The sequence below is a fragment of the Desmodus rotundus genome, chromosome 1 (assembly GCF_022682495.2).
Source record: "Desmodus rotundus isolate HL8 chromosome 1, HLdesRot8A.1, whole genome shotgun sequence".
Taxonomy (NCBI): Eukaryota; Metazoa; Chordata; class Mammalia; order Chiroptera; family Phyllostomidae; genus Desmodus; species Desmodus rotundus.
This window is the reverse complement of record NC_071387.1, coordinates 132,515,539-132,539,211: the sequence shown is the minus strand read 5'-3', so window position 1 is coordinate 132,539,211 and position 23,673 is coordinate 132,515,539. Positions and strand designations below refer to the sequence as shown.

General features: G+C 39.0%; 1 protein-coding gene across 1 annotated transcript in view; it reads left to right on the top strand.

The window, feature by feature from the left end:
* Positions 1-23,673, top strand: part of FBN2 (fibrillin 2) — a 251,867-nt gene that overhangs the window by 213,595 nt on the left and 14,599 nt on the right. Inside the window, exons 48-59 of the mRNA XM_024571456.3 lie at positions 200-319; positions 3,295-3,420; positions 4,117-4,269; positions 5,037-5,102; positions 5,414-5,539; positions 6,091-6,210; positions 7,170-7,292; positions 7,756-7,887; positions 18,320-18,445; positions 19,815-20,021; positions 20,855-20,980; positions 22,593-22,715. Coding sequence (XP_024427224.2) covers positions 200-319; positions 3,295-3,420; positions 4,117-4,269; positions 5,037-5,102; positions 5,414-5,539; positions 6,091-6,210; positions 7,170-7,292; positions 7,756-7,887; positions 18,320-18,445; positions 19,815-20,021; positions 20,855-20,980; positions 22,593-22,715 — 1,548 coding nt within the window. The remainder of the gene's footprint in view (positions 1-199; positions 320-3,294; positions 3,421-4,116; positions 4,270-5,036; positions 5,103-5,413; positions 5,540-6,090; positions 6,211-7,169; positions 7,293-7,755; positions 7,888-18,319; positions 18,446-19,814; positions 20,022-20,854; positions 20,981-22,592; positions 22,716-23,673) is intronic.

The window sequence follows — 23,673 nt, the reverse complement described above, 5'->3', positions numbered from 1 at the left end:
GAAAAAAAAAATTGAAGCAAAAAATGTGGTCCTGTTCCTGCCTCCTGTGACCCTGTTCCACCACCTCCCCCACCACCCAGCGAGCCAGGTAAGCAACATTTGGACTATAAGAGGCACCCCCATTTTCCTCCCAAATTGGGGGGGGGTGCCTCTTATAGTCCAAAAAATACGGTAATTTTTATTTTGTTTCTCTTTAAAGATACCAATGAATGTGTAGCCCTTCCTGGCTCTTGTTCTCCCGGTACCTGTCAGAATTTGGAGGGGTCCTTCAGATGCATCTGTCCCCCAGGCTATGAAGTAAAGAGCGAGAACTGCATCGGTAAGGCTCACATTTATTCTGAGGTCCCCGAGCCATTCAGTGTAGTGAGACCTAGTGCAGACTCCATGGAAGCCTACGACATCCAGACCACTGCGAGCGTGCCTACCCGAGGAGGCCAACACGCGGCTGTGTACATTTGTCTTACTGAGTCATCAGAAATGATTTGAAGGTGGAGTGATGGGAATGCAGAATTTAGGGATGTGGGATTTTCAGTAACAGCAGTCTTCTACTAGTAAAATAATTTTCGGTGTACTCTAATCTTTTTTCCAAATGCCAGCAGAGACTTTGTACTGAATTTAAAGAGTGTCTACAAAAATTGTAATCTTTGGCAACCAATTTTAAAACAGCTATTAAAGGTGTCCAGAGTCCTAGAAATGTGAAGCAGAAAATCTTGACAATGCTGTTGAGACTTTTTTCTCCTTGGGAAGGCCTCATGTCAAAACAGAAAATATTAATCCATTTGTCATAACAGATGTTTTTCTGTTGAAACTTTTCCAGCTTACAAGAACATTGTAACCACATCAAAAGTGGGTCTCAGAATTTCCTGGTGGACATGATGAAGGCCAACCTTTTTACAGTTACTTTATTTCACTTTTATACAAATTAGTTTTTACAGTCTTGTTGAAATTCAGAAGCACCAGAATCTTAGTGTGATTGCTGAGGGTGTTTTTGCCTTTCAGTTACCTACGTTTTAAAATATTCTGTGTAGCTCCTCTGTTCACATACAAGGGATTTATGTAGACAGAACTGAAGGAAATAGTTTACTTCATTAAATTTAATTATTTTTAGAGCATATAATTACATATAATGGATATCCCTAGTCATTCCAATTTGGTTTATATACCTTTTCCCTTTTCTGTCTGATTTGTATAGTTCATTGTAAGATTCTCTAGCGTTCTGAATACTTAAAAAATAATAAATAATAGAAGCGCCTTAGTAAGAAATTTATTGGAATGTTTAAGAATTTTTTTTCTTTCGTTTTCTTCCTCCATATTTATTCTCAGTTCTTCATTATTCTTGTGATCCATCCCTTTACGGACCAGCTGTAGCAGTATGTTATCCATTAGGGGGGAAATGAAAATACATATGTTTCCTTGTGTCAAAAAGACTCAGCTACCTTTTCTCAGTGAAAAAAACACCTGTGATTTGGTTATATATTTTATTATACTTAATAAATATTTTATATTCTTTATCCATTGTTAGCAATGCCACTATTTTGCATTTTTGAAAAATAGGTTTTTAGTTAACTTTCGTCACTGTAAGAATATTTTCTTCAGATCTGACTCTCTTCTATCAATTTTTTGTAGATGAAATGCTTCACACACAAACATATTTTTTCACTTGCATACATACACGCAAATCCATTCTAACACACAATGGACATTATACTGAACATGGCACCTTTCAGGTGCTGGAATACAGGCCTTGTCTTCAGGTAACTCATTGCCTAACAAAAAAGACACATTTTGTAAATAAACCTGCTTTGTAAAGATACTTCTACGATCCAGTGTGACAGCCACTGCACTGGAGGTATGTTCAGGATGTGGGAGCAGGTTAGGAGGCTATGAATAATGATGGTAGTGGAGACAAGTGGCATGTCCAGGAAGCTCATCACAAAAGATTGGTGACATTCGAGGTGGCTCTTAAATGTTGGATAGGAATTTACTAATCAAAGAAAGGAGCAGAGCAGAGGAGGCCATTTGAAGACACAGGTAACACAAGTGTGGTAAAGGCCATCGAATGGCCAGCACAGAAGATTGAACTTAGTGCTACAGCCAGTGTGAAGCATTGCAGGGGAGGTTTTTGTTTGTTTGTTTGTTTCTTTCTTTAAAAAGAAAGAGTGGGTCCTGGCAGGTGTGGCTCAGTGGACTGAGTGCTGGCCTACAAACCAAAGCGTTGCTGGTTTGATTCCCAGTCAGGGCACGTGCCTGGTTTGTGGACCAGGTCCCCAGTAGAGGGTGCATAAGAGGCAATCACACGTTGATATTTCTCTCCCTCTCTTTGTCCTTCCCTTCCCCTCTATCCAAAAATAAATAAAATATTTTTTAAAAAGAAAAGGAAGAGTAGGATACAACTCACTAATGAAAATTCTGCAAATATACATTAAGGACATAGTGTGTGCCAGACATTATGCTAGACTAAGCTGAGGGGACATTGTTGGTGATCCAGACAGACAGACATATCACGTCCTCATGGAGCTCGCATCCTAATGTGGCTGGAAGTGTGTAATGTTCCTTCATTTAGATAAAATAACCCTTTATATAAGTGCCTCCAACAAAAAGTGCCAAACATCAGTGGTAAGGAATTCTTTTTATTTTAAGAAACCATTCTGGGGGTATGTGGGAGTGATAAAATTCTCCAAATACATCTGAGTCCTCCTAGTTCCATAGGCACAGATTTTCAAATAGATGTGTGTTTTAGAAAGACAGTCCTGGTGGCAGTGTGGAGAGAAGAGAGGAGGATGCTGAAGTCAATTAGGAGATTTACGGTAATCCCAGTGACAAATGATGTTGAATTTGAATGTACAGATGGGGTTGAATTGATAGATCACATGCTTTTTGCATATGGAGGTTCAATGGCCAGTTTGAGGAATAAAGGTGACTCCAGGATCCCAACTTAGGATGCAGAGAGGAGCATCAGAGAAGGGGACCAGTTGAGCTTGCAGTGCTTGTAAGACATTGATGGAACTGGTCAAGTCAGGCAGGCAGATGTGCATACATACATGCCTAGGGGTCAAGTGCAGGGAGCTGGAGATCGACATGAGAATCTAGGCCATATGGGGAGTTGAAACTGGACTTTTAAGCAATAATAGTTTACTTTTAAAGAATAAGTGAAATATTTATATAATGCCATCTCTCGTTTCATGTTAAATACCCAATGGCTCGTAGACTGTTGTAGTATGAACAAATTATTTATTGTGAAATGTTGAACAGGGTACTGACTTGATTAAAGTAATGAATGCTGCTGTTCTGCAGATATAAATGAATGTGACGAAGATCCCAACATCTGTCTTTTTGGTTCCTGCACCAATACTCCTGGGGGCTTCCAGTGCATCTGCCCCCCTGGCTTTGTGCTGTCTGATAATGGACGAAGATGCTTTGGTAAGCTTTGAAGTGACTGCTCTGTCATAATTCACCCTCAGAAACTTCAAAGTTGGACAGTGCATCATTATACTAGTATTTGTCACTACAAAGTACATGTGCATGGCAAATACATCATCTGTAAGTTAAAAATGCAGGTCTCCTGTGAACCCCTGTCCCCCCAGAACATTTACTTTAAAAGACTGTAGGTCTGAGAAGTATATGCAGTGGACAGATTTTAAGGTACTTTCAATTATTGACTGTTTACACGTATTTTAAAGTTTTCACACTAAAGGAAAATTTCTTGTTTCACTCTTTCATTTTGTTGATGTAGATTGATTTGTACATTCCTATATGAGTTGTTTTTTATGTGATTTAACTAACTGAAAGTTACTTACATCGTCTTTTTAGGCAACCATGTAATGGTGGAAAAAGATCTGGAAATCATTATAATATTGAACATAATTTCTCAAATTTCCCAAGCACATTATAAAAATATTTTAATCATTTTAAGCAATTAAATAAAATTTTATAGGCAAGTCAACTGAAACTGGCAAGCGAAATCAGCAATTGAGGATTTCCAGACCTTTTAACTGCTAATCTGATCTGCACATGTTCACCCCATGTGCAACGTTCTGTCAGAAACAGTTCCGTGCAACTTGTTCCATCTTTCGAGATGCCCAGTGAGGAGGACCGTGCTTTTGCTTTCTTGAGCAGATACTCGCCAGAGCTTCTGCTTCACGAACTTTGAAAATGGAAAGTGCTCTGTACCCAAAGCTTTCAACACCACAAAGGCAAAATGCTGCTGCAGCAAGATGCCAGGAGAGGGCTGGGGGGACCCCTGCGAGCTGTGCCCCAAAGACGACGAAGGTGAGAACAACAGTACAAAACACCGCTTTGCACTGGTTTTGGAATTTTGGTTAGAAGTAGATTTGTCTATATAATATATGAATATTTTAAAGGTGAAATTGCCCCATCACATATAAACTTGAAGGGTTCACTGAGCAACGTAGTCTGAGGGACTTCTTTCAACTTCTGTATTCAATATGTGTAAGCGCTGGTAGTTACTCTGTTATTTCTCCCTCCCCACCCCCCAAAGTTAGCATTACATGCTTTCAAAGAAAATTTGAGAAGTGCAAGGAGGGGATGAAAATTGTATCCCAGGTTGCTGCGGGAGTCCCGTGTGTGTATGGTATCACAGCCCGAGGCTCTCAGGATCCTCGATGAGAATCTGGTCAGCACCATGGCCATTTGCTGGAGGAGACCAAGAGCCTCCAGGTCTTGTTAACGCTGAACTGTAGGGCAGTTCCCAGCAAGCTAGGAACGGGTTTGGCCTCTGTCAGGAGTGGCAGAGAGGGCTCTTTAGCTGCTCAGCAGTAAGTGAGCAAACAGGTAGAACTAGAAGCCCTTGGCAGGTGCCGCTCTGGAAAGGAGCTGGGCAAGCTCAGGTGACCTTCTCTAAATATGCTCAGTGCTGCTTTTGAAATACATCATAAAAATAACATAAAAGCTCTTGTTAGAAACAGGTTTGTAAAGGAAAAAGAAGTCTAATTCGCATGTATATTGTTTATGAGTTTTTCGGTCCTCTGATAGTTGAGAATCTTCCATAATGGGGAATTTGTGTTTTTTCTCTGTAGTAGCATTCCAGGATTTGTGTCCTTACGGCCATGGAACTGTTCCTAGTCTTCATGATACCCGTGAAGGTGTGGTTTGTTATATTTCCTCCTGTAGTCCTCCTTTATATGAGTCTATTATTGTACCTTTATTTTATAAAGCATGCTAATTTTACTGCATGTATCTAGTACGTTGTATTCAGTGTACATATACAATATTTGTTATATATCATATGCACACATTTACCATAAGACTGTGTGTATATTTAATATACAATAAGATTGTATATTTCTCAGGTAGAAGAAATGTTTATATGTTTTAAAAATTGTAAGTCTTTTGAATACACAGCTTTGGCTTATCTTTTTATATGAGGAAGTTTACGGGCGATTCTGTGTTTTAGATGTCAATGAATGTCTTGAAAGCCCCGGCATCTGCTCAAATGGTCAGTGCATCAACACAGACGGGTCTTTTCGCTGCGAATGCCCAATGGGTTACAACCTTGACTACACTGGAGTGCGCTGTGTGGGTGAGTGTCAACTCCACATTAACTAAAGTTCTGCTTCATGTCTCATATTCAGCAAAAGGATTCTCAAGCACCCTGGGTGGTGGTGGGATTTGGTAACTAGAAACTGTGCTTTCCCATCCTACATTTGCCAGTAGGCCTGGTTTATGTGGAGATGGAGAGATTTGCCCAACCTCTGCCTTCAACCAAAGTATACAAACTCTGATGTGTCTAAAGATTTATAATTGCCAAAACCACTAACTGGGAAAGAGATCCATTTTATTTTATGACTTTCCATGCCTGCTCTTGGAGAAGAAGACCACAGCCCTCTTTGGGTTTGGGAGTTCAGAAGCAAGCACAGCTGCCTGGGGGCTCAGAGCTCTGCACACTTGATCCTTCAGGGTCCTCTGCACTTGACAAAGACCGGCCGGCTGAGGCCGAGGCAGGCGGAGGGCAAGAGTCTGGTATGCCCCACACAGATCCTGGTAATGTGTGAGGCCAGGTGGATATTCACGGGTGTGCTTCGATTACTAAGACTTCTCCAAGTGTTATGGCACGTTCATGTTGTTTTCCAGATACTGACGAGTGTTCAATAGGCAATCCATGTGGAAATGGCACATGCACCAATGTTATTGGGAGTTTTGAGTGCAATTGCAACGAAGGCTTTGAGCCAGGGCCCATGATGAATTGTGAAGGCAAGTGATACTTCTCTTATTATTTCTTCTTGATACAGAAAGGGATTCTTAATGTCTCCGCTTTTACTTATATTGTTCTGATATTCAATTGATGATTGTATTCATCACAAATATATTTTCCTTTACTTCAAGGAAAGTTACAATAGCTGCTTAGTGCCCTTGTCTGATCATTCCAGCATCTGGGTCATCTCCGAGTTCACACCCACTGGTTGTCTCTTCCCTCGAGATCCGGTCACATTTTCCTGGCTCCTCCTCATGTTGCTTAATTTTGGATTATACCCTGAATATTGTGAATGATATCTTCTGGAATCAGTCATATTACTTCTAAGAATGTGAATGCTATTGTCCTGGCAGGCAGTTAATGCCAGTGAAAATGAAAGCTGACTGACAGGCCTGTGGAAGACAGTGATTCAGATTTCAGTTTTGCTCCATGAACCCTAGTGGTTAGCCTCTCTGACTTTCCCAACACATGCATGGTTAAGTGAGCTGCGTGGGCTGGCTTTATGCAAAGAAAAAAAAAATACTGTTTTTCCATCGCTGGCCCTCTGCTTTTTGGGATTTCCCATCGCTCTTCAGCAACTTTGTATGCCCCAAGGCTCCTTCCACAGAAGCTGAGAAAGTTTCTATTGAAGATTTAGCTGCCAGGTGCTGCCACTGCCTGGACTGGGTAATTTCAGAAAAAAAAGAAAAGAACTTATTCCTTCCTGGTTGTTTGCTGAGTTTCACCTCATTATTAACAACTTTTCTAGGTAGTAGTTTTTGTATTTTTGTCAGAGTTTATAGTTGTTATTTGTTGGAGGATGAACTTGTTGGGTACCTAGTTCTCCACACGAGAAGTGGAAGTTAGATTATCCCATTGTTTTCTGTGTAACTTGCAAGTAAATACATCAGTGTTTCTTTAAACAAATAATTGGAACCCTAGACTGAGTACATACATGGCTGCCTGTTTCTTCGATCAGATATCAATGAGTGTGCCCAGAACCCTCTGCTGTGTGCTTTCCGCTGCATGAACACCTTCGGGTCCTACGAATGCACATGCCCAATTGGCTACGCGCTCAGGGAGGACCAGAAGATGTGCAAAGGTAAGGCCACAGGCAAGGGAGTGGTTAGAACTTTACTTGCCGTGCTGGGAACATATTTTAATGATTTTATAATTCTCAGCTCTCTTCTTCCAGAGCTTTACAGAAATGTTCATGACAGCATTTTCTGGTAGATTTCCATCCCTAGATAACAAGACACTTGATAGTCTGTTCAGGCAGGTCAAAGGTAGGATGGGTTGAGGAGCCACCGATTGTCACACTCTTGGGCTCTTACTACAGCAAAGATTGCCTTTTCCTGGACTTCTTACTATTAGGACCAAAGCTGAAACTTATAAATCTGGAATATAGCCAACAGCCCAGAGAGACGGGACTGCTCCTTTCTGTGTCACATGTATGACCACATTTTTGTACCCCAAAACCAAAAATATGACTTAGAGCTACTGAACAGTAGCCCGTTCCTGCGAATTTCCTATTTTAACTTCTTTCTATTAAAAACATGGCATAGACCTGGATGAATGTGCCGAAGGCCTGCATGACTGTGAATCTAGAGGCATGATGTGTAAGAATCTGATCGGCACGTTCATGTGCATCTGCCCACCTGGGATGACCCGAAGGCCTGATGGAGAAGGCTGCGTAGGTAAGGCTTTAAGGGATGATGTTGCTTACTTAATACTCCCATGCTAAGATGGATTTATGACACTGTTCCCAAATCATCTTAACTGTAAGCCCACTATTTTTCCAGCTGTTTCAAGGCTGTGTTTGATTTCCTCCATTACAGGGTCCTTGCCAGTATCATAGGTTCTGGTTACTGCAGTGGCAGTGAGGTCTGTCCTAGAATATAGGCCCTCTTGTTTTTCATAATTCTGTGTCCTATAAATCTAAAACACTAGATTTAGAAGTGTTGAAAACTCCTTGAAACAATTATGCTTATGTGGCAAAATAAAAGTATGTGTTAATGTTCTCTCTCTCTCTCTCTTTTTAATCATTCCATGAATGAGGAGTGTGAAGAGGCAGATAATCTCCAGAACCTCATTACAGGCTAGATATCTCTGTGACCTTGGCCATAATTTTTAACATATTTGAACTTCAGTTAATTCATCTATAAAGGGAGGAGTAGGGCTGGATCCATAAGCTGACTTCAAAAGTTTAAAATGTTGTGATTTTGCAGTGCAAGCCAAAGTCTGCCATGTAAGCTGGTCCTGGCCACTGCATCCATTGTCTCAGCACTTCTTCCCAAAAGTCTTGTCACCTGGGACACTGCAGGTCCTTCCCAGTCTTCCTCCTCCTCAAGAACAGGGGGCTCCCCTCCTTTAATTAAGAAACTGCTGCCTCCTCCTAACCTCTAGTACCTAGAAAAAAATGTGGGTAGTTTTGGAGAAATATTTGAAGATCACTAATAATTTTTTATTTTGGGGAAAAACCCAAATAAGATTTCTTTAAAGTGCATCTATTAGTACTGCCGGGTGCTAGAGTTGGAACAGAGAGTCTATGCAAATGGATACTAGGGATCCTTTGGAAGATGGAAAAGTTCTAAAACTGGTTGCAATGACTGTACAACACTATAATTTACTAAAACTCATTATTGCACACTTAAAACATGCAGATTGTATAGCATCTAAATCATACCTCAGTAAAGCTGTTTCAAAAATGAATCTAGCACAGGAGAGGGAATACAAGAATGTTCACTGCAATTTTCCTTGTATCAACAACAACAAAAAAATAGGAAACAACCTAAATGCCCATCATAGGAGCATAGCTAAATAAATGTGGCATACCCATGCTATGAAATGAATGGATAGGGAAGTCTAATAAATAGAAACATTTTACTAAGGTCATTAAATTTCAATGCAAATGACAACAGAATACTTTCTGGAGAAGGCTTCATTTTAACAATGACCAGAATAAAAATGTGTTAATTCACTCCCATCCCCTAAAGGTTTTAGAACTATGACAGGAAAGGAGAGAACAGTCTCAGATTAAGTGAAGAAGTGGTCCCAATTTTACAGACTCTGAAAAATATCCTTGAAATGATATAAAATTTCAAACAAAAACACAGATGTTCAGTGGCATAGTTTTTCTTTAAGCTTTGGCAGAATACAGATATCTCTAAAAGTACCATATATTGTCAGGTATAATGTACACTTTTTGCCAGAATTTTTGAGGGAAAAATAAGGATGTGCATTATACATGGGTATAGTGATTACACGCCATGGGCATAATAATGCCATGTGTGATGTGCACAAAAACGTGGTGCACATTATACATGGCAAAATACAGTAACTGCCCCAATTCTTAAAGTTTATCCAACAATCTTTGATTCGGAGATAAAGCACATAGGCGAATGAGAAGAAGTATGGAGTATTTCTGTAGCAGCCCTGTACTACATAGCAGGGTCAAAAGACACAGAAGTGAAAGAGAAATCATAGCAACACTGAAACTTAAGAACTTGACTCACAGCCACACTGAACTCCTAAGTTACCTGAAAGCTTGAGTGCGCACATCCCAAGGACGGAAAGTGGAACAGATTCAGGGAGAGAGTGTTCATAGAACAACCCTGAACAGAAACTTGACTGTGTCCAGTTAAGTGCTGGTGATCTTCTCCTGCCCTTTTTTTCAGCAAATAGCTGGACTGGAGAAAATTGTTCAAAGATGAATAATACACAATATTGCAACTAATGTATATATTCTGGGGCAGCGTTGAGAGGGAAGGAAAATAAATAAAGAGATAGACTAAGACACCTCAGGAAACAGAAGAGTTTAGAAAAATAGTTGTAATAACTAAAAGATATCAATAAACTTCAAATAGAAAGAAGACATTGAAAAAGAAGATAATATCAGGAAATAATGGTCTAGCAGAGCTTAGGAAAGAAATAAAGCTACCACAGAAATTAATGTCACATTAGAAGTAATAAAAAATAGAGAGCAGTGTCAGTGCAGTTAGTAATGGGATATGGAAGTGATTAAGAAGATTATAGAGGTGGAAGACAAAGTCAACATACACATAAATGAAGTCCCTGAAAAAAAGAAAGCTGAACGAATAAACACAGGAAAAATATTTAAATATATTTGAGTACTGTAGAAGAAATACTTTTTCCCCCTAACATTGTATTTATTTCTTTTTAGAGAGAGGGGAAGGGAGGGAGAAAGAAAGGGAAAGAAACATCAGTGTGAGAGAGAAACATCAATAGGTTGCCTTTCATACACACCCTGACCAGGGACCTAATTCAAAACCTAGGCATGTGCCCTGACTAGGAATTGAACTGGTGACCTATCTATGGCTTTGTGGGGTGACACCCAACCAACTGAGCTGCACTGGTCGGGGCATAGAAGAAATTCTTGTAGAAAATATTTAAGTTTGCATATCAGAAGAGTACACCGCTCCATGGAAAACTATTGCAGAATGGTCATCCATGTATCAGTTATTTATTGAACATCTGCTGTGTGTGTGGTTCTAGGGATATCATTATAAACTAGAAGGACAAGGTTTTTTTCCTCCCGTCACCACCCATTCTCATCTGGTTTATGTTCTAGTCAGGGAGAAGCATTCATCAGACGAATAAGAAATAACATGATAATCTCATATAGTGGTAAGTCTTTTTGAGAAAATAAGATTTAGTGATTGAGTGGGAACTACCTTATTTTGCTGTGTATAATGCACACCTAGGCTTTTGGCCCAAACTTTCAGGGGGAAAAAATTCATTTTAATTTTTTAATTCAATTGTTTATTTATTTATATTTACATACTTGTTTGTTGTATTGTAAAGGAATTTTAGCATTTATTTTATTTATTTATTTTTTATAATTTTAATTTTTTATTGTTATTCAGTTACAGTTGTGTGCCTTTTCTCCCCATCCCTCCACCCCTTAGCATTTATTTTTGAACATATGGATATTATTGCTTTCTAGAGTACACTTTTAACGCATAAGCATAAATAAAAGAAAAACATTTATATAGGACTGGACTTAGTACTACCCGTGTGTAATGTGCATCCTTATTTTTCCCTCAAAAATTTGGTCAAAAAGTATGCATTTTACACAGCAAAATATGGTTCTTTAGAGTACACTTTTAAGGAAGGCATCTCTGATGAAGTGACATTTGAACTGGGAACTAGAAAGAAAAAATAAGGAAATAGCAAGAACAAAGAACCCTAAGCAGGAATGAAAGCCAGTGTAGCTGCTTACCTCATGCCAGGAGAGTGGCATGAGGTAGGCAGGGCATTTCAGGGCATGGTAAAGAGTTGGCTTTATGCTAAGCACATTGTGGCAGAGGGACTCAGTGTGCACCCTGAAGATGGATGGTGAATATGAGAAATCTAGTTTCATATCTACTAGCTCTGTGACCTAGGGCAAGTTGGCTTCCCGTGTGCCTCAAATTTATCATCTAAAAACAAACAAGAATGACGAGATCACTTACCTCAGAAGATTATTGGGAGCATTAAATTAGGGAATTCATGTAAAAATCCTTAGAAGAGTGCTTGAAATATAGTAAAATTTCAGTTGTGATAGTTTTTATTATTCTCTAATTTACATTTTAAAAGATTCCAGATTGCCTGGTAGATAACATATTGTAAGGGTGTAGGAGCAGAAGCAGGATTTATTTGGCTATTTTAATCATCCGGGTGAGAGACAAAGGATGCTCAGATACAAGCCATAGCAGTGTAGAAATGTGGGGAAATGGACAGATTCAGAATATACTTTGGAGGTAATTAACAACTAGCTGGTGGATTGATTGGATACTGTGGATTAAGGAAGGGGTACAAAAGATGAGTGTAGGGCTTTTACTGGAATAATGGATTGGATGAAGCTACTATTATCTGATGAGGGCAAGACTGGAAGAAACAGGTGTGATTATGGGCACGGAAGAATAAAGTTCTGTTTTGACCATGTTAAGTGACAGATACGTACTAGACTTGCAGTGGTAATATCAAGTGGTCTATAACTGCAAATTGCTGGCAGATCATAAGATAGGGGAAGAACACTGAGAGAGAACATAGAGAGTAGAAGAAGTAGTAACTGAGCTCTGGGTACCACACTATTTAGAGTGACTAAACATACTTAGTAGACTAAATAAAACTAAGTAGCCAGCAAGACAGGAAGTTCTCCAGGTCATTGTGAAGTCATGAGAGTTAACAAGAATGGATTGTTCAGACATTTAGAGAGTAGTCACTTGTGTATATTGATGCTTAGATATAGAATAAGATACAGACAGAGAAGTAATTAGATTTGGTGACCTCTTCAGGAATAGTTTCCATGTTGGGGTAGAGCACATGGGTTACGAAAAGAATCAGAGATTAGGAAGTGGAAGTGAGAACCATTGACCATTCTTTCAAGAAATTTGTGTGGAGTCACAATAGCCAGCACAGTCTCGAGAAAGAAGAACAAAGCTAGAGGCATAATGCTTCCTGATTTCAAACTATATAAAACTATATAATCAAAATGTTAGGGTATTGGCATAAAAACACACATAGATCAATTTGGGTGAGAATAGAGAACCCAGAAATAAACCCGTGGTCAATTAATGTTTGACAAAGGAGCCAAGAATATGCTATAGGGAAACAGTCTTTTGAATAAATAGAGCTGGAAAAATTAGACAGCCACATGCAAAAGAATGAAATTGGACAACTGTCTTACACCATATACAAAAATCAACTCAAAGTGGATTACGTACTAGAAAGTAAGACATAAAACCATAAAACTCCTAAAATAAAACATTGGGTGGTAAGCTCCTTGGCATTGGTCTTGGCAATGATTTTCTTTTTAACACCAAAAACAAAAGCAAAAACAAAAAGTGGGACTATATCAAACTAAAAAGCTTCTGCTGAGGAAAGGAAAGCATCAATAAAATGAAAATGCAACCTGTGGAATGTGACTTAATATTTGCTAACCACAGAACTGGTGAGAGTTAATATCCAAGTAACTCATACAACTCAATAGCAAGTAGTAATAATAATAATAGCTGGATTTTAAAATGGGCAAAGGACCTGAATAAGCATTTTTGCAAACAAAATACACAATGGTGAACAGGTATACGAAAAAGTGCTCAACATCACTAATCATGAGGTAAATGGGGGAAAAAAACCCCTGTTCTCACACACCTGTTAGGATGGCTCTTATAACAGAGATGAGATAAGTGTTGACCAGGATGTGGAGAAAAGAGAAGAACCCTTGGGCACTGCAGCTGGAAATGTAAATTGGTGCAACCACTATGTCTGCTGTCAAGAAATTAAAAATAGAACTACCATATAATCTAACGATTCCCCTTCTGGGTATATATCCAATGGAAACAAACCATTATCTCCAAAAGATATCTGTACTGTTGTGTTCATTGTATGATTATTTATAATAGTTAAGGTATGGAAACATTCTAAGTGGTGGATGAATGAATCAAAAATATCTGTACATATATGTATATGATATATATACACACATTATGTATATAGTGAAATACTATTCAGCCTTTAAAAATAAGGAAATACTGTTATTTGCAACAACATGGGTGAACCTGGAGGGCATTATGCTAAGTGAAATAAACTGGGGAAAGGCAAATACTGCATGGTATCACTTATATGTGGAATGTTTAAAAAACAGGAAAAAACTTCTGGTCAAGATGGCATCATAGGCAGACATGGCTCACCTCTTCGCACAACCACAGCAAAGTTATAACTAAAATATAGAACTACCACTCAGAACCATCAGAAATCGAGTCGAATGGAAGTCTTGACAACTATGGAATTAAAGAAACCACATCCGTCCAGGCTGGTAGGAGGGGCAGAGATGAGAAACAGGCTGGTCCCTCACCCACCTGTGGTGGATAAAAATTTGGGAGGGATATCTCAGGAGTGAGGAGTCCCAGCCCCACACCAGGATGCCCAGCCCAGGGTTCCAGTGCCAGGAAGATAAGTCCCCACAACTTCAGATTGCAGAAACCAACAGGGATTGACTTGGTGGAAGAAACTGCTGAAGCCCCAAGCAGTTCTTAAAGAACCCGCACACGGACTCACCTACTCCGACTCACTCCCTATGAGATCCAGCGTAGGGGTAGCAGCTTAAAAGTCACCAGTGGAAGAAACTGAAGTGTATGGCATCAAGGCAAGCAGAAACCATTGTGCCTTTTCTGAACCCTCCCCCTACAGAGCCACAGAGCTAGCAAGCTGGTACCATATCTGACACACCATCAACCTGGCTAACACTGTTTGACCACCTTGGATATCCCCACCCAACTTATGGACCCACCGAAGGTACTTTTCCATATGAATGGCTGGTGTTGGTTCATGCTTTGCAAATTCCTAAATCCTCTCCAACAGACAACAGCTGGCCTCACTGAGCCCCAGGCCCAGCACAAGCAGCAGCCATCTCAGATTGCTTTATAGGTCAGGCAGGGTGGCCCTGGAAAAACACTGGTTGGGGCTGACCTTGGCCCGTACCACCCAGGAAACCCCAGGGCCAGCTCACCCAGTGGGCAGCTACAGACCATGTCAGAGCACCACCACCCTGCCCCTGCACAGCTGATCCTCTATAGACGGTGAAGGTTAGTGGTAAGGGGTCACAGCTGACTGGCATGGGTAAATCCCTCCCATTGACCTGCCAACAGCAACCAAGGCTCAACTGCAGGAGGAGGGTGTACTCATCCCACATGAAGGGTGAACCTCAAGTGCCCAGCTTGGGTGATAGGGAAGGCTGTGCCACTGGACCCTACAGGACACCTACTACATTAGGCCATGCTAACAAGACATGGAGTCAAAGCAGCTCTACTTAATACATAGAAACAAACACAGGGAGGTTGCCCAAAGAAGGAGACAAAGAAAAATGACTCAAATGAAAGAACAAAACTCCAGGAAAAGAATTACATGAAATGGAGATAAGCAATCTATTAGATGCAGAGTTCAAAACACTGGTTATAAGGATGCTCAAGGAACTTAGTGAGGACCTCAGCAGCATAAAAAAGATCCAGTCAGAAAAAAAGGATTCACTAATTGAGATAAAGAACAGTGTACAGGGAAACAGTAGTAACGTGGATGAAGCCAAGAATCGAATCAATGATTTGGAACACAAGAAACCAAAAAACAGCCAATCATAACAAGAAGAAAAAAAACCCAAATGAGGGTAGTATAAGCAGCCTCTGGGACAACTTCAAGAGGTCCAACATTCGTACCACAGGGCCAGAAGGAGAAGAAAAAGAGCAAGAAATTGGAAACCTATTTGAAAAAATGAAAGAAAACTTCCCTAATTTGGTAAAGGAAATAGACATGCAAGTCCGGGAAGCACAGAGAGTCCCAAACAAGATGGATGCAAAGAGGCCCACTCCAACACACACTGTAATTAGAATGCCAAAGGTTAAGGATAAAGAGAGAATCTTAAAAGCAGCAAGAGAAAAGAAGTTAAGTTACCTACAAGAAAGTTCCCATAAGACTGACAGCTGATTTTTCTAAAGAAACTTAGCAGGCTAGGAGGGATTGGCAAGAAATATTCAAAGTCATCAAAATTGTGGGCCTACAGCCAAGATTGCTCTACCCAGCAAAGCTGTCTGTTAGAATCGAAGGTCAGATAAAGAGCTTCCCAGACAAGAAAAAGTGAAAGGAGTTCATCATCACCTAACCATTATTATATGAAATGTTAAAGGGACTTACTTAAGAAAAAGATCAAAACTATGAATGATAAAATGGCAAAAAATACAAATCTATCAACAATTGAATAAAAAACACACTAAGCAAACAAGAACAGAGACAGAATCATGGATACAGAGTTTTGATGGTTGCCAGATGGGATGGGGGTGGAGGAGAATGAGTGAAGAGGTGAGGGGATTAAGAAGTACAAGTAGGCAGTTACAGAACAGGCATGGGGATGTAAACTACAGTACAGGAAGTGGAATAGCCAAAGAACTTATACACATGACTCGTGGACATGAACAATGTGGGGATTGCCTGAGGGAGTGAGGGATGTGGAGTGGAGGGGGGACTAAAAGGGGAAAAATCAGGCCAACTGTAATAGCTTAATCAATAAAATATAATTAAAAAATAAAAAAGGGAAAAGAAGCTTAACTCAGAGAAACAATATAAAAGTGGTTTTTCTGTGGGCAGAGGTTGGGAAAATAGGGACAGATTGGTAAAAGAGTACAAATTTGCAGTTATAAGATGTATAAAGCCTGAGGATCTGATGTATAGCATGGTGATTATAGTCGGTAACACTGTATGATGTAATTGAAGTTTTCTAAGAGAGTAGAAATTAAATATTCTCACACAAAAAAGTAAATATGTGAGTTGATGCATGTGTCAATTAACTCAATGGGAAGAATCCTTGTACAAGGTATATGTATCATGTACACTCTAATTATTTGGCATTTTAATTTGTCAATTATACCTCAATAAAGCTGTAGTAAAATAAAATAAAATAAAATAAAATAAAATAAAATGGGAGTCAGTGAGCTGAACAGTATGACTTAGAATGTTGAGCATCATCCCACAAACCAAAAGGTCTCCCATTTGATTCCCAGTCAGGGTACATGTCTTGATTGCGGGCCAGAACCCTGGGTTGGGGGCATGCAAGAGGCTACCGACTGATGTTTCTCTTCCTTTCTTTCTCCCTCCCTTCCCCTCTCTCTAAAAATAAATAAATAAAATATTTTAAAATATTTTTTAAAATGAGAGTCTGAGAACTGAGCAGAAAAAACTTTTTTTTTTCACCCTAAGGGGAACCAAAATGTGGCAGTAGCTGGAAGAGTAAAATGTTATTGAGAGAAAGTCACTAGAAATGTATGCTGAAGGAACTGAAAAAAGAGAATTGTGAAATACAGGGTATAAGTTCAAGGACTTGGACTTTGAGAGAAACCAGAGATACTTCAGCTGTTGAAATAGGACAAAAGATTGAAAGTGAGGTTGCCAGATGGGAGGAGGTTGTGGGGGAATAGAGGTGACAGGTGGTTCATCATGGGAGGTGAAGGATCTTAATGCATGATAGTCATTTTAGAAAATGGGAGCATGGACATACTAGGAAATACTGTAGGATTACCAAGGGAGTATTAGTACCCATCTGAGAGTTGAGCGGGGATGGAGTGTGGGAGTGGGGACAGGGTGGGCTGGATGGAGGAGGGCAAAGGGGGGGGATTGGGACAACTGTAATAGGATATATAAGGAAAAAATATTGAGACAAGGGGTAATAGCATGGTAAAATATAAAACAATAATATAAAATGGAAGATAACATCCAAACATACCAGTAATCATAATAAATAGTTGAAATTGCTGGTTAACAATAAATGTACTTCTAAAATTTTTAGAACATCTAGATTGGTGCTTTGCTACAAGAAATATACCAAATCAAAATGTTAGGTTGAAAATAAAGGAATGTCCCTGGCTGGTATGGTTCAGTGGATTGAGCGCCCACCTGCGAACCAAAGGGTCGCAGGTTCGATTCCCAGTCAGAGCACATTCCTGGGTTGCAGGCCAGGTCCCCAGTAGGGGCGTGTGAGAAGGAACCACACTGATGTTTCTCTCCCTCTCTTTCTCCCTCCGTTCCCCTCTAACTAAATAAATAAATCTTTTCTTTAAAAAAAGAAGAAGAAAGGAATAGGACAAGATATTCAAGGCAATTGCTAATAAAAACAAAGCACATGCAAAATAAACTGGAGATTAAAAATTATAAAGATGAAAGGAATAATTTATTTTAAAAGATTTAAGTAAACACCCTTCCCTGACACCTACCATCCCTGTGCCCCAAGCTTTTCTCTCATATCACAAACACTAGCATCCCCTTCCCCAAGATTCTTCTCCTTGTCTGGTGTCTCAGAGCAAGTCTATCCCTTTTGGGGGCCAATTTCCCAGCTCTTCATCAAACACCACCCCTTCCCTGTAAAGGAGGTGTTAGGGGAACGGGGAGGAAGAAAACACCTTGTTAAGAAAGAACCCACCTGGAAGAATGAGTCAGAGTTGGAAGTAAGTATTCATACATGACTAGTGTTTATCTCATCATATTAATATTTTGGTGAAGAAGTTTTAAATAAGATATCCATTAGAAGAAAATTTTAAATTATAAATTTCTAATCTGCTAATTATTCACATTTTTGTTTCTCTAAAGATGAAAATGAATGCAGGACCAAGCCAGGAATCTGTGAAAATGGCCGTTGCGTTAACACAATTGGGAGCTATAGGTGTGAGTGTAATGAAGGATTTCAATCAAGTTCCTCAGGCACTGAATGCCTTGGTAAGATGATATATGAGTCTGTTTCCCTTGGTAAATAAAACATCTGTTTTATGATGTCATCACAGAAGAGCTCTACTCATATATATCCTAGTCTGCTGAACAAAGCTCCCAATCTGAGTAATCCACCTACCTCTTCCTGAAGATACACGCCTATTAAATAATGACGTATGTGTCTGTGTGTATGTTGTTTGCACGTCTATGTGTAATATAAATAACCATCTGAAATAGTCTTCCCAAAATGAATATTAATTAAAGTCTATGGAAAATGTGACTTTAGTAAAACTTACATCAGGGGATGATTTAATTCCAAAGGAAAATATTTGCGATGTGAGGTAAGCTCTGCTGTATTAATGATATTAAAGTAAAGGCCATATTTTAAAAATGCAATAAAGGTTAATTTTTATTTTATGGTGCAGAAAAATGTTTTAGAAAATATTTCCTTGTGGAAAATATAAATCTCAGACATTGTGTTGTACTATAATGCATATATTATAGACCATTTTAGTTCATTATGGGCAGGTGTAAAAGTATGGAATAGTAAAACTTAAGGCAAACAAAGAGAAGTAAGATTACTCATCATTTGATTTGGTGTAAAAACAGCAACTTTATACTACATCACATTTTTCTCAGAATGATGTCATCTGCTTCAAATCCTAGGAAATTGTTAGTCAAGAAAATATATTTTGTTTTTTCTTGTCGTCAGTCTAGACCTTCACTAACCATCAGCCTTCTGGGACATCATAAAGATAACCTACAGGGAAAGTGTGCTGTTCTTAGTGTGTATGAACAGTTGCGCCAGCACAGTTCGTAAGACCACAGAGCAAAGATTTCCTTGCCTGTCTACATCAGAGAAATCCCTTTCTTTGTACTAAAAAAAATCTACGTAGTTTATAAGTTTGAACAGTCTTTTAGATATAGAAAATGAGGGATTAGAATGAATATGTACCAAATATATAACATAGTCTTTTCAATGCTTTTTAAAAATAAATCCGATACTTTTTTGCTTATTTAAAGAGGAATAATTTAATTTGATTTTCCTTTATTTGAATTCTCTAAGAATGGTAGTTTACTATCACTTAGTTGCTGATGGATTAAATTTTAAAAATCTATTCCTAAACTGTAGTGTCACTTTTTGTCAAATTTAATAAACTATCTATATGGATTGAACACTCTATGAACTTTTCCAACAAAACATAATTGTTAAACTGCATTAAACTGTGTGAATGTCCATATTAAAAGAATATTTACCTTGTTAAAAGTTATTGCTAAGAATAAAAGTACCGATTGTCCTATGTAATTGGAAGTTCAAGATGATGAAGTCAGTCAGTTCCATGACATTGATTGCCTGTTGACTTCACTGTCCTTTCAGACAACCGACAGGGACTCTGCTTTGCAGAGGTGCTGCAGACAATGTGTCAGATGGCATCCAGCAGCCGCAACCTTGTCACCAAGTCAGAGTGCTGCTGCGACGGGGGGCGAGGCTGGGGCCACCAGTGCGAACTGTGCCCACTTCCTGGAACTGCACAGTACAAAAAGATATGTCCTCATGGCCCAGGATATACCACTGACGGGAGAGGTAAGGAGTTGAGGGAGTCCATGCGTAGTATCAATACTGTGAATTTCATTCAGATCAGTTGGAAGGAAAAGTAGACAAGTTGAAACAATAATAATAATCACTAAAATATTAGTACAGCTGTGTGTTTGTATATACATTTTAATGCTTTCAGGACTTTAGAGGACATAATCTTCATATGAAATCTAAGAGGTAGAATTTATTATTATTCCCATTTTAACAGATGAAGAAACTAAAGCACAAGCTAAAGTAAAGAATAATTTTCTGAAATAAATGTTGATTATTTATTTGAGTGTGTGCTGGAATTTATTTTGTTTGTAACCTGTTTACAAACCTGCAACTTTCATGATTGGTTCATGGTTTCCACTTTCTTGTACAGCCAATTAATGTCCTGAAAAATACCACTTTCCTCTCTTACTATACAGATTCTCACCCGTGTGTCTGATTACTTGTTAATAAAACCCTTTAAAGCTTAATGCAAGTGCAGATTTGAGGCCAATCCATGGGAAATTACCATAAATTCCAAGTCAGTTGAACTTCGCAAAGGTAGCTTTCTAGATCCCCCCAAAGTAATTCATACTTAGATTGCAAAAAGAGTAAACTTAACCAGGGCTTTCAACACAGTCTTCATCTGTTTATCACTTCAGATTATTTTTCTGTTCCTTCCATGTGGCCATTCGCCCGAATGATGAAAAGGCACTCAGCACCATTATGAATGTTGGTTGTTAGTGATTTCATGTCACTTCTTTAATTTCTGTTGGTTTCTAACCAGTCTTATCCTCAAATAAATATTAACTTCTATTTGTTTTTGGTCTTGTTTTTGTTTTGGCCCACAGATATTGATGAGTGTAAGGTGATGCCAAACCTCTGCACCAACGGTCAGTGCATCAACACCATGGGCTCATTCCGGTGCTTCTGCAAGGTTGGCTACACCACAGATATCAGCGGCACCTCGTGTGTAGGTAAGGCGAGGCATCGCCGCATCTGGGAACTTGTCCACTGATGCTTCCTACAAGTCATTTACTGTCAGTAGAGTATGTTATTAAGGGGCCCTGCAGTGTATACACTGTGTTAAAATGATGCCACTCCTTTCAGTAATGTGGTTCTTCGTACCCTCGTAGTGGTCCAAGGCCTTGTCCAATCATGTGGGACACAGAACTGTTCATCAAAAAGTCTGTTCTGTCGGGGAAACATAAAAATTATAAAAAATAAACTTTCAGCATTTTAAATTTTAACGTAAGGTGTATAAATGACATTTGTCATTTTTTGATAAAAGAGAAGGGCTTTGGTTGTGGCTGTGTATGTTTGCAATGTGAAGAGAGAATGCTTTGTGCGAGTTTCTCATTGCTGGTTTGCGTAAAATATACCAAGTAAGCATCATCTAAAATTTCCACTTGCAAAGCAGTTTCAGTACAGAAACCTGGTACATTTTGACAATCTCTTTTACTAATTTAATTTTTTGTTTCACCCACAACCATTCTATCACAGTTCAGGGACAGGAATGATTTGCCTTTACTGAGTGTTTCCAAAGTGTTCAACTGTGTTTTCATTGAAGGAAAAAAACTTTTCTCCTTCGTATTTCACCAACTTAATGTGATGTTCACTATAGTGCCTATTTCAATAACAAGCACAGCTGGCATGAAAAGGTCAAGAAAAACCAAACTGTTGGGCATGAAAGTAATAGAGAACAGGGTGGAATCATGAGCTTCCAACATTCTGTGGGCATCAATCACTATGTTTTACGGAGAAAGTGGAAACTGTCTGCTATCGATCACAGACCTAGCAGAAAAAAGGGGGCATAATCAAATGAGGGTAGTTTAAGGAGGCCTTAGCAAAGGGCCTGTCTATAGAAGTGTGGGCAGCGTGTGCAGGAGCACAAGGGATAGTGCTGTGTACTGGGGCTGTGCCATTCCTGGGCCCAGAGAAAGGAGGGAGAGGTTGCTGGAACCTGGAAGGAGAAAGTTGTGCCCAGAGGGCTGCCTGGAGAGGAGCTGTGACCTCTGATCCAATGACTCAGTCAGCCTGAGCCCATGTTGCAGGGAGGGAGTTGAGGAGACAAGAACCAGCCAGAAGACAGAGCACAAGGAAGCAGGCTCTTGGGCCCATGACCAGGGTGGACCAAGAGGAAGACTGGACCAGGAGGGGCAAGTGGAGGATTTCCAGCATAGTCCATGACCCCACAAGATACTTAGGGGAGTGGCAGCCTAGAGAGTTTAAGAGAAATTCTGCTACATCGACATGTCAAAATTAACATAAAATAAAGTGAAATAAAACCTTTTAAGTTTATGGTCTCCAAATTGTAAAGCAAAGTACATTAATCTGAAGAATTGAGTGGACTTTTTTGAGCCCAGTCAACGATTGAGATACTGTATTTGTCCAAGGTCCATAGGTTGATCTACAATGTAAATCAGTATGTGCTTGAGTGAAAATTGTTCAGTGCTTCATATCTCTCTGGCTGTTTCCATTCGAAGTTGAAAAGGAAAAGCTAAAAGAATGAAGTAGAATATGGAGGGAGGAGAGAAGCTGGTTGTTCCTTTTAACCAAGAATTTAATCTTCACATCGCTTTTTCTTAGATCTCGATGAATGTTCCCAGTCCCCGAAACCTTGCAATTTCATCTGCAAGAACAGTGAGGGGAGTTACCAGTGTTCATGCCCGCGGGGATATGTCCTGCAAGAAGATGGGAAGACGTGCAAAGGTGAGTGCAGAGGCTGACATTTGTGACCCTTGTCGATCTCTCTTCTTTTAGTTTCATGTGTAGCTAATCAGGGATTACACCTCCTTCATCAAAGCTTACCCCTGTAGTGACCATTGTATTACTCATAGAAATTCTAATACAGGACACGGGGTAGGAGGCAGGGGGAATAAAACCCAGGTTCACTTCTTAGAGCAAAACAAATTTAAAAATAAATAAAATTAAATAAAACAAATTAATTTTGGTGAAGAGATAGACAAATAACTAAAATAAGATTTTTTTTGCTTCTTATCTGAGATTTCATTTATGCAATCTATATTTATTACACAGTTACTTCCAGAGACTGAAAATGAATTGGTAAATTTAAGTTTTTTGCTTAGGTAGTATTAAAAATAACTTTAAAACTAAATTAAATAATTAAAATAGCTCTAGTATTATACTTATATATTCAATTTTATATTAAATCTTATCGGTATAAAATTAATGGACTGAGAAAATTCCTGTCTAAATTTTTGAAATCCAGATTATTCTCAAGAAAATGAAGCTATATTTCCAAGAAATAAAAATAAATAAATAAAATAGCAAGCAGTACTATTTTCTTATACCTATTCAGTGAACCATTATGGATCAATTTAATTTTCCACATTGTTTATAAATGAGTGCAACTAAAGTTGTGTTTTTAAGCTTTAAAGTAATGAGTAGTCTTGTTTATTTACATCTTATATTCCTTTGTAAATACATTTAAATATATTTTCACATCTTAAGGTACTAACCAAAATCCCATTTTGAGTTTTCTGTTAGTCCAGAATATTTGGACTATACTAGTCCAAATATTAATTCCATTTATGACTAGAATCACAGATGCTGTGTTTTGCTTTCTCTGGTACTAACGATGTCTTTTTCATGTGGATCCTGAGAACCTGACTCAGTGTTTATGTTAAAACCTTCATCAGTTTCCACA